At 50.2% G+C, this 12,090-nt stretch overlaps 1 protein-coding gene across 2 annotated transcripts in view; it reads right to left on the reverse strand.

Moving 5' to 3' along the window:
- kay (transcription factor kayak) overlaps positions 1-11,770 on the reverse strand; it is a 75,905-nt gene extending 64,135 nt beyond the window's left edge. For both annotated transcript variants that reach the window (XM_077666562.1, XM_077666559.1), the window contains exon 1: positions 11,428-11,770. In XM_077666562.1, the coding sequence (XP_077522688.1) occupies positions 11,428-11,532 (105 nt within the window). In that variant the 5' untranslated portion in view covers positions 11,533-11,770. The remainder of the gene's footprint in view (positions 1-11,427) is intronic.
- Between the last annotated feature and the right edge of the window lie 320 nt (positions 11,771-12,090).

Here is a 12,090-nt window from a genome sequence, read left to right on the forward strand (position 1 = left end):
ACAAAAGGAGATGTCACCGCGTCAACCGCCATCTGTAGTACACGGACCAATAAGAGCGTGTTGCGATAACTCCCGGTGCAAGGCGGTGGCGACACTCGGTGTCGTGCGAGCTGAAACAGCGCCGTGAAACGCTAAGAAGCTAAAGGACGGTATATGCCGCGCCATATAAGAACGTCACCGCGCAGCTGTTGGGCCTGGCGCAACGCACACTCGAGCAGCAAGTGCCGCAGCCTCCGCAGATCCATAGTGCTCCAACAGATGCGCGCATGCAAGCACGCGCACACATGCGCCATCGACGCGCCGACAGTCCCGAGAGAGAGCGCGTGGGCGAGGTCGTCGACATTCTACTTCGCGGCGTCTCATCTACTCGATACCCCAGGAGGCGGCCGTGTACACACCTTTTCACTGCTCAAAGATTGAGCGCTCGTGCGCGTTGGACTGAGCTGCGCATGCGCAGTACATGCCGGCATGAAATCTCTATCAGAACGCTCTTGGCACAGTCCAGTCCAGATGGCTGCGCTCAATTAAAGGCAAATGTGAAAAGGTCCAGAGACGCCGCTTTATCGAAGTTTGTTCAGCGCCGCAATTCATGCGTGCGAGACATTACACCGCGCCGTTAGACAGCTATATTATACACGGTGTCCCGTTTTGTCCAATACGAATTTGGTCTAAAGAGAACAAGTGAAAAATCGTTAGAGCCCGCCGGTTAGCTATTATTTATTCTTTAGGACTTTGTCCCAATTTAATATGGGGTCGCTGCTTTCTCACCTCACCCGCAACAACCCGGCTACTCCAACGCTCTCAGCGAAAGCAAATCAGCGGAGCTTACCTGCCCGCCGCGGTGGCTCAGTGGTTAGAGCGCTCGGCTACTAACCCGGAGTATCCGGATTCGAACCCGACCGCGGCGGCTGCGTTTCGATGGAGGCGAAACGCAAAAGGCGCCCTGTGCTGTGCGATGTCAGTGCACGTTAAAGATCCCCAGGTGGTCGAAATTATTACGGAGCCCTCCACTACGGCACCTCTTCTTTCACTTCCTCATTTATCCCTTCCCTGACGGCGCGGTTCAGGTGTCCGCCGAGAAGTGAGACAGATACTGCGCCATTTGCTTTCCCCAACAACCAATTATTATTATATTAGCTTACCTAAGGCGCTAATGCGAATGCAGCGCCATAAAAGCAACAGACACATCCTACAACCGTGCTCAGACTTACCGAGCACTCCGCAATTTCCGTTAAAGCAAGAGTAAACGTCCGGAAATCCAACTTTCTTTTTTCAACGAGCCGACACGTTCGGGCAATGTTGCACTGATTCGCCGCTGAGTGTGGGTTCGCACTACATTGCGAAAGCGGGAGGACGGCTCGCGTTTGTATGGTGCATGCTGTTCGCACTGTTGCGTGGCGCGCTCTGCGCAGTCGGCGGCGGATTGACCGTCAAGATATAATCGGAACTCTACCGCGCGCGAAGGCCGAATATGGAAATAGTACACCGGCAAAGCGGGAATATAAACTCATTAGAGGCCGATAGTCGCGCAAAAGGAACTCTGCGAAAAAGCAATTTAACATAGGGGAAACAACCGGGACCCCCTCTTTGTCGAAACGAAATAGGCGCACAAAACTGCGCCGCCGCTTCGCGGATGGCTGCTTTTCTTTTCGGCGCTAATCAGCGTACTTACCCCCCCACCCCCCCACCTCTCGACTCCCCAGCCGATTCGGTGCCCTCCTTTGCTTTTTCCGCCGCCGGCGAACCGGACAGAACCGGGGCAGTGTTCGGGGAGAACTGGAGGGAGATATTTAAAAACTACACGACAAAAAACAAAGAAGCGGGACTGGCCCAGGGATGTAACAACCTCCCGAGCACGAGGAGCTACGGACCAGCGCCGCCACCGCCCACCACTACCCTTCGAAGGGAGGCGGTCACGTGCACGCGCGGGCACGAGACGGTTCCGCTCGGTGCCCCAGCCGAGCAACCACCCAGCACTCCCCCCTGCCCCCCAGGATTCTGCTCTTGGCATTATTTCTTTCGTTCCTCCCTTCGGGTGACATTCACCCCACCGCTTCTCCTCCACATTCCGAACGGGTCTTCGGCCCAGCGCGCGCATCGAGAAAGCGGCGGCTAATCCATGATGCATGGCGCCTAGCGGGACCCCCGATCCTGAACACTGGCGGTGGGGAGGAGGAGCCACGGTCCGGGTGAAGGCGCCGACGGAACGAGACGCACAGAAAAGCGCAAGTATTAGCGTTAAGCAGGCGCTATATTATAGAATCCTCCTCACCACCACCTTGGTCTGCCTCTTCTACCCTCCTTCGTCACCCCCCCCCCCTTTACCCACACACCGCTGCTGATGCACGCACACCCCGCTTCCCTTCCATCCACCGAGCGCGTCCTTTCTGCAAGGACCTCCACTCGCCCCTCCCCCCCCCCCCCCCCCAAAAACACACACACACACACGCCGAATTCAAAACCGGGGGACGACAACGCTGTCGCCAGCCTGGGGTGGTAATGTGCACAGGGAGTGCGGTTTGTTAGACGGGAGAGAGAAATCGAGAAGGCGAAGGGGGGTGGCGGGGTCTAAATATAGCAACGCTGCTGAAAAGGAGGCATGAAAGAACTGGGAGGGTGGGTGGGGTAAAGATGAGAGAGAGAGAGAACAAATTTTGGGGTGTAGTTCAAGCTGCACTTCTCTCTCTTTCTCCCAAATTTCGCCTTCTCCTCCCGCACACCGCGCTGGAGAGGAGGCAACAAGCGAGGCTGTGCAACACCCTCTAAATACTTTCTTCAGGCCTCTCCAGGCCCTCCTTTCCACACGCGCTACGTCACGCCAAGTGTCCGGTCAGGCTGCTCACCAAGCGCGGCTCCGCTGCTCCGCTCCGCTCGGTTGTCTCCCTCGATGTGCTCGCGCTTGCCCGGGCAAGCACAGACACGAACGCAGTCTTGCAGTGAGCGTCTAGCTGCTGCTTGAGTCTTTCAGCCTGGCGTTGGGTGCATTTCCGTTCGCTCCTCGCACGGCTGTGTCTGTTTCGTGTGGCCGTTTCTTGTGTGGCGTGCGTACCTGTGCTAGCGCACGAATGGGAAACTGATTGCCTGCCGTGTAGCGAGTGCAACTTCGTGAAACATGGGCCGGTGCTGTGTTCCCGGGTGCCGCGGGAACTACCAGAATGGTCCCAAAGTACGTGTTTATTGCTTCCCAAGAGACGAAGTACGAAGAAAAGCCTGGTTGCGAGCCATTCCACGGAAGGATTTCACACCTACAGAGCATTCGAGGGTAAGACTCTGAAATATTGCTTAATAGGCGCTGGTAATTATCTTAGTTGTGAGCTGTCGCTCCCGGAAAGGCATGCTGTCTTTGTAGGCAATGATATCACTTCTTACACTTATGTATGAATTGTCCAGGAAGCATTTAGTTCTGTGGATGTGCATAAGGCTTGTGTAAAAGCTGTGTAAATATGTAAAAGCTGTTCACTATTCAGACTCTTTTTACTTAGTGTTTTAGGCAATGGAGAGTCATGGCGAATGGCCTTGCTTCATTTTCTCGTGCAGGTGTGTGAACTGCACTTCCACGCAGGCGACTTCATTACGACGTTGTCACACCAAGATGAACTGACAGGGAAAATAATAGAGGTGAAGCGTGACAGGCTACAGTTGAAGATTGATGCTGCGCCTTCTGTTTTTCCAAACTGCCCAAAATACTTGTCCTCAACGCCTGGACGGAGTGAATCGCCAGAGACGAAAAAAGCAAGAAGGGAAAACGCTGCTTTGCAGGAGGCTATGAGGAAGTCACTTCAGTCTAATGAGCTTGAACAGAAAAGAAACAAAGTTTCATCTTACGAGGAGTTCAAATCTAAGTTGCCTGGAATCTGCAACACGAAATTCTGGACCGTTTCTGTCGATGAGCAGTGCGTTAGGTTCCTTCTCATCGAGAATGATCCTTCACCTAATGTGAAATGCGCCTTGGTAGTTCTCCCTGATCTGTCACTTTCTGTTTTCTTGAATGGAGTGAAGCTTCTGTCGCTTCCTTCAGGCAGGATTCTGCCAGCTCAAGTATGCGACACCTCCAGCCTCTCCTTGCTGCTAGAAGAACTCGAGATAGGCTTGCATAATATACCTGAGGTGACGAAAGAGTCGAAACATACTAAAGTATTGCAGTTTGTCGGTTCACTGCTTGCAGACCTCATTGAGGACAGTGATACGACGAAAGAACAGTCTTCTTTGCTGAAATTTCTGGTTGAGCAGATAGAGCTTCTCCTCGCGAAACAGCATGTGTATAGCGCAGAGCTGCTGGTATTCGCCAGTATTTTGAATTCAATTTCTCCTCACGCATATCACTTCACAAGAGCTGCATCAAGAATCATTCTGCCCCATCCTTCCACACTGCGCCGTGTTTGCTCAAATTACAAAGCTGACCCTCTTGTGGAGCAAAATCAACCGCACTGTCTCTCCTACATCCGAGAACGAGTCAAATCAATGAAAGACCACGAGAAGACAGTGACCCTGATGATCGATGAGATCCACATAAAACCATACTTCGACTACAAAGGGGGCACAATAGTAGGATCGTCGGTTCATTCAACGGAACCAGCAACAACAGCCCATGTGTTCATGGTACAATCACTCTTTCTGCAAACAAGGACGTCATTCACATATTACCTGTGAGCAAACTGAGCGCAGAAATTTTGCACGAGCATGCTAAGAACATAATCATTAATGTTGAGAAAATGGGGCTCAAAATTATCGCTGTGATAACGGACAACAATGCTCTGAACCGCAAGATGATGTCGTTATTTGCTACAAGTCCTCAGGTGAGCATTGTCTATCCCCATCCAGCCGATAACGCTCGCCCTCTTTTCTACGTGGTCGATCCTGTGCATCTCTTGAAGTGCATTAGGAACAATTGGATTAACCAGAAAAACCCTGGAACATGCCTCTATTTCCCTGAAATGGACTTGAGTGGAGCAATGCCCGAAGGGCCTCCTCGTATGAAAGCTGCTTCTTTCGCAGCTGTGCGGCAGCTTTATTCTTCAGAGAAGACGTCGCTTGTGAAGGCTGCTTACAGACTGAACGCAAAAGCCGTGAATCCAACCTCAATGGAGCGGCAAAATGTAAAGCTCGCTCTCGACGTCATTAATCAGTTTGTTTCAAATGCCCTCAGGACACATGGTTCCGCGTTCAAGATTCCTCAAGCTGAGTCGACTGCTCTTTTCATTGACGTTATCCTCACATGGTGGCAAATAGTCAATGTTAAGACCCCTTGCAAAGGCCAGAGGCTAAGGGACAGCATGCAAGACCCTGTAAGGTCTGTTGATGACACACAGTTAGCTTTCCTGAGCGGCGTTGTGGACTGGTTGGACGCTTGGGCAAGAATAAACATCACCAGTGGCTCGCTGACGAAAGAGACTCACAGTGCTTTGCGACTGACATGCTATTCTCTGGTAGAACTCTCGCGCTACTGCTTAGAAGAACTTCACTTCAAGTACGTACTGCTGGGCAAATTTCAGACGGATGCGCTAGAAGACCGGTTCGGCCGTTACCGCCAGCTGGCAGGATCACAGTACCACATTTCCGTGCGTCAGCTCTACGAATGTGAGAAGAAGCTTCGTCTTCAAAAACTTTTGACATTTCCACGCGAGGAAACAGAGTTTGAAGACGTAAGTGAGGATCTTGTCCCATGCAACTTTTCTGTGGCTGTCAGCGACGACGATATTACACACGCCCACTCTGACATGGATGCTATTGTCTACATTGCAGGATACGCTGCTCATGCTGCTTTAAAGAAGCTTTCATGTTCTGCTTGCTTCAGCACATTGGTGATTGAAAATCGAGAGATCGAAGCGGAAAATACTGCCATGATAGCTAACCTGTCGAGAGGAGGGCTGAAGTTTCCCCAGCCATGCACAGTTCACATGGTACTGATGACTAAACTAGTTGCAGAGAAGTTGTCTTTTGGAGCAACCGCGGAAGATTTTCTCTCCTGTAGAAATCAACGTGGTGTCGTGATTTCACAGACGATTTCCCTCCTGGACGAACACGACATTGAGACATGTGAAAATGGCCACACTGCACAAACTCTCCTGCGCTTGGTAGTACGCGTTGCAACCAACGTTGTTCTAAACAACTTTTGCAAACTAAGAAATGATGCCATACAAGACAATGCGCAGCAGAAGGCCGCAGCCCGGAAAGCAGCAACGCTTAAGAAGAAGTAAGTTTTATTCCCAAGCAATAAAAATGCTTTGCGCACACTTCATTGCTGGTGTCTCGTCGTTTTTTATTGTAAGGGTCAGATTAGCTGTACAAATACTCAACAGCGCAACATTATTGTGAGTGTCATTATTGCTGTGTGTGAAAGCTTTAAGCAAAACACAATACAGAATAAAACTAACACAATGCGCAGTAGACGGTGTTTTTTTTTTCAATGTTCACGAACTTCTACTTTAACAACTAGATATACGCATGTGCGGTCTGTGCGGATGGATTTTACCGCACGGCAGACATCATGTACGTGATAGAACCTAATAATTAGATGATTAATTGAAATTAACTAATCAATTTTTTATTATAATGACCAATAATGCGAAATTGGCGGCCGTATGCTAAATTGTTTATTATAAAAAACTATATTAGCAGCTCGAACTTTCTTGACAATAAGGTGTTCTGCAATAAAAAAAATATATAAAGCAGATAAAATGATAGCCTAAGGCGCGCACAAACTAGCGAATTTCTTTTCTGCAGCAACGACAAAAATGAAAATGAAGGAATCACTTATAAGGCAGCTACGTACGGCAGTACCCGAATAGTGCAGACGGGCGCGGCGCGCTGAAATCGCGGAGCGCGGGGCCTGCACGGTCCCTTGGCGTGACGTCACGCGGCCGGTGGAGAGGCCTTAGCATTGAGAGGGTGTTGGGCTGTGGCGACCGACCGACCGACCCCGGACGCGAGGTAGCACACGGCCCGAACCCCGCTTCGAGGCCAACTCCCTCTCAAGCCACCGCTCTCAGCCCTCTCTCTCTTATAACGGCACGCTCGTGCGCCCCCCCCCCCCCCCCCCCCCCCCCGGCCTAGCCGACAGCCGCGCGGGAAGAGAAACAGGCCCACGCCATCGCCGCCCTCCTGTGCGCGTGCCCCAGTGTCCTGGACAACGAAATGAAGAGCCCGCGCTGCCCCGTCAACTGCCTTTTATGTGTGGACTGAGGAAGCATGCACAGTGGCACATATGCTGGTAGGCTTCGCAGTGAAATGGCACTACAGTACAGCAGATGTTGTACAGAAAATGTCGTACGGCTATTTTACTTTAGGTGAACAAGTTCAGTCAGGTTAGATGAGGAGGCATTCATTAGGCCAGGGAACCTTGCGCAAGCTGCACGTGGCATACTTCCACTTGTAGTCCAATTTTTCATTTTTGCGCTAGAGAGATGTGCGCCATTCGCTGGTTATCACACCCTCCCCACTCCAACATCTCCACCACCATGTGCTCGGCATGTGTTAATTACAACAGTCATATGACACCATCCAACAACAGTGTCGGCAGGATTAGCAGTAGCTCTGTCATTTGAATCCCATGTTGCATATGTCTACAAGCCTCATGCCAAATGAATGTACCAACAGCGAACGAGCAAGATGAAAGCAGCTACACTTCCTTCACAACAGGCCTTTGCTAGTTTGTGCCAGATGCTGCGTAGCAAGAGAAACCACGGTGCACAAACGTCCCATGAACAGAGGAGAAAATATGAATGTCAAGGATAAGTAACTATGACATGCCAAGTGCCACAAATGAGGTGGGCAAAGCTGGAAGCAGCCCTGTTTACCACATAGTTACACTGTGTGAAGGGCAAGCAAGCAGTGCAGCATAAAAGCCACACCTTCAGAACATTTGCTTTTTACGGTTAATCAAGACCACCAATGCTTGATGGCATGCACCTAAAGGCCAATGCCACAATTTGTTAACACAAACTTGTAGAAGATGAGCAGGGCCAGTTTGTTGAGGGAGCAGGAAAGTTCCACTACAAAGCTGTGTTGTTGTTTTAAAGGGGCTGTGAAGGGGGCTCTAATAAAGTTGCAGCATGCCTGGGATATTGATGCACGTCGCTTCACGAATAGTGTAATGCGCTTTGTAGAAGCTGAGTTATCTGTAGTTAAAATTTGAATTTCAGCGTCTTCGGGCCTTTCACTCTCCTCTCGTCGCTTTTTGCACGCTGAAAGGTAGGCGCTCCTTCGCCAACCCCCCTCTGGGAGCGGAGCTTCCCGACCCACCGGAGCTAAGTGGCTTATTGGCCGCGGCCACGGCAGCTGCCTGACGTCTGAAAGAATCTAGCCAATGGCCACCTCTAACCTTGTCTACGCAGATGCGGGGGACGGAGGAGGGCGCGAGCATGAAAAAGTCACCGGAAAGGGCTCGTCAACTTTGAAGCGTGATTGTAGGTCGTCTGTTTAGTGTAGAAGAGTATTATTTGGCTCTGGTTTTCATGGCAACACAGTGCAGTGATTAAGTGAGTTAATGTGCTCTCCTCGGAAGGCGTTTCAGAGCCCCTTTAAACTTCACATGCAAGCTGCATGACAGTTATGATGAACCGTCTCTGTCCACTGCGTATTCAAGTAAAAGTAAGCAGTGAGCACATGATCATAGCCTCAAGCCATGCACGCAAGTGACGTCAAGCCCAAGTTCCAGGCATATTGCACATGCAGATCACCACTTTCTGGAGTATTCGCACAACATCCTGTCGCAACAGACTATGGAACGTACACAATGGCTAGTTTTGCAACAATGACATATGTATGCTGAGTTCTACGGAGTATCATTCTTTTTATCTGACTGCACAATAACCATGGTTTCCACTGCAGCTTTTTTTGATGCCTTGTTGTGACAACAGGCCGATTTTGTTCACATGAACATGCATGTGCGTGCAAAATATATGTAAATGTACCGAAAGTACAACACGGAACAAGGTGAACGAGACCTTGAGGCTGTTACCACTAGCTGGAACTGAAGAGTCACTCTGGACTAAGGTAATGAACAACTCTACGAGTTCGAGAACTGAGTTTATAACACCATAAAAAGAATGGCAAACAGGATGGACGAAACGATTAGGGTTGTTGAGTAGCATAAAGTCATGGAGGAAGCAACACGGCTTTGCTCAAGACCATGTTATGTTGCAAGGCAGGGGAACTGCAAAATGCAACAGCCAGCTGTATTTTCCATGCACTGTGTGAACACGTGCAGCCACTTAGCAAGAGCAAGCCGTAAGTAATGACTCTCAGCAGCACATTACACTCGCAGTATACTACGGCAAGAAATGTCCACATGTGAGGTCTTCACGAATATGTATAGTTAGCAAGTTACCAATAAATTTTTGGAGAGTCCTCAAAGGTGTTATAGTTTTTTGCTGCACGCCACGATATAGGCAAACAACTTAATATCACAGATAACTGCAAGGAGCGAGATGAAAGTCTAAGTGAACGGGTATACAGCTGATCGTTAAAATATGTAAGATGGATTCATATCATGTGACATTTGTGACAAGCCTTCTAGTGTCACGCACACGGAAGCAGCCATGTTTACTACATCCGTTAACGTCCCGACAGGCAAGATGTGGAGTACAAATGTAATGCCTTCTGCATATTTGGTTTTTATGCTCAGCTGTGGCCCTATTCACTTGACAGCAAGCACATACAGAGCAGCACTAATGTTCATTAACATAAACATGCAGAAACCATCCCTGCTGAACACAGGCGCAGAAGCCAAAGTGAAAATGAATCGTGGAATAAAATTTGACACAAATGGCTTAAAAAGTGGTTGTTAAATAATCAATTGTTCCACTAACTTCCATTCCATTGGTCCTGGCCCAAAAATATAGAAACTTGGGAAAGTTTTTCCTTTAACACAGACTGTTAGGCATGCACAGCCAGCTACAATCTAAAAAAGAACACAAAATAAGCATTCAACCAGTGACTGTCTGATAAGCAAACTTTTTCCGGTTATCTAAAAACCTTTTCTCTGCGTATACAATAGCCCCCAGAAATTTTTCAACTTCTGTGCAGAAAGTGTCTGATAAGCACACTTTTTCCAGTTATCTAAGAACTTTTTATCTGGATGATTTTGTACAAGATGTCGAGATTAAATGTGCTATCAGGAATATGCACAAGCACTTCAAATCTGGAGGAAAAAATCAATTCATTGTAGTGAGCTTCATGACTTTCGGAATCAGTAAGGAGGAAAGTCTATCAACTGGACGTGGGCTCATCAATTGTGGCTCGGGTGACGTCGGGTTAAACGAGACTGTCCACTTGTGACCGGAAATGTCGACTTCTTGAAAACAAGCCTCACGGCAGCCCACTTAGTCGAAGGCAGCAAGTACTAACAAGTATCAAGGAACCGCGACTCAAAGGCGTTAGCCTTCATATAAAATGCACTTTTGAAAAATGCTTTCCGTTGTCAACGCACGGTTGAAACTTCGAAAGTCCATCGTGAGACCAGTCGACATTTACGTAAACAACCGATGTGCATGCTATAAATGCTAGTTCAAAAGTGATCACGTGTTTCGAACACATTCACACAGTGCCCACGACTGCTAGTTAACAAGTTTTCCATCTTGCTACTCCAGTGAATACCTAATTCGCACGCATACAAATGCCATAGGATCCGACGTGTCATGTTCATGCGCTAACAGTACGCGGACAGTAAATGTCACCCAGGCCGACTGTTCGTTTGGCGCGTCTCGCAGTTTGGTACACAGCAAACGAAACAACCGACGCACACAGCTGAGCGGCTAAAATGCAGTACCGCCCGCATTTCGACGCACGCGATACCGCACGCAACGGCACAAACCAGAGAGCACAAACTCGACGCGAAATGGCCTTACGCCAACTGGCCCGCCCGGTTGAGGCGACCGAGAAATCTACATGACAAAAACGGAGCGGGGGAGCTGAGCCCAGCCCAGCCCACTAATCCGGCGGCGGCAGCGGCGGTAGTGCTGTAGAGGCCATGTGACAGCGAAACCAAAAACACGCGATGTTTATACAACGACGCAAGCGGTCACGTTTAAATTTAACGATCCGCTGTAAGCACGACAGGAGCACGCCGACCAGAAGCGCCAGCAAAAACAGGCACGCGAGGTCCTGCCCACTCACGACCCGTCGTCGTGAGGACCAACACCCAAACCGGCGCGTTCGTTTCCGACTTCCGTGTCATCATCGCGCTTTGCTCCGACCCGCGCGCGGAAAACAGACAAATAAAGCGGAACTGAATTCCAGCGAGACCGCATCGACACAAGAGTCAGAGCCCGGTTACCGGAGGAGCGCTATCTGGGGCGCGAGCGTTACGGCACACGCGCGTAACAAGCAGCGCAGCCTGCTAGCCCTAGCCCGAGAAGCAGACGGTGAAAGTTTCTCGGCGCGCGTTACGAGGAAAGAATCGATGGCGCATGTCGCTCCGGCACTCACCGCGGTTGTCACCGGGCTTTCGGGTATTCCACTCGCCATCGAAGACAGGATATCGGCGACGGAGAGCCGCAGATCGGCCGACTCGTTGCTCGCCGCGCAGTACATGGCGACTCGCTGCTGCTGCTTGCTGCCGTGCTCCAACGACGCTGCTTGTGGGCGACCGGAGCAGCCCGACTAGTACGCGCAGCCCGGAGCCAAGCCTCTCGTGGTGTTCGCGCTGTGGCACCAAACGAAAGGATGAGTCACCCGCGGTGCCCGAAGGTTGAGGGAAGCCCTGCCGAAATTCTTCCCAAGCGGTGACATCATCCCCGCCTGGCTAAAAATAACCAAAAAGCACGACGTCAGGAGGCGGGTCACGTGCTCCGCGCAGGAGCACGACGTCCCAATGAAGTGCGCTGACGTCGTTCACGTCACGCTGTTTTTGTGGTTCCGCCGCCTCCACTCGGTGCAGTTTCGTACTCACCTCTCGCATTTTATCGCGCGGCAGGGGCTGCCGCTATCTCTCGTAATTCAAATAGTTTATCCAGGTTTAATAAAATTACAGCAAACACGGTTTTAGACGGTGTTCAGCGCTCCGTCTGTGTTCATGCCCAAAAAAGGCAAGCCATGATTCACGCTTACGCGTCATCGAAACGTGCAGCCGATGCGATGCTTCACGGGAAG

This window comes from Amblyomma americanum, chromosome 5 (assembly GCF_052857255.1).
Source record: "Amblyomma americanum isolate KBUSLIRL-KWMA chromosome 5, ASM5285725v1, whole genome shotgun sequence".
Classification (NCBI taxonomy): Eukaryota; Metazoa; Arthropoda; class Arachnida; order Ixodida; family Ixodidae; genus Amblyomma; species Amblyomma americanum.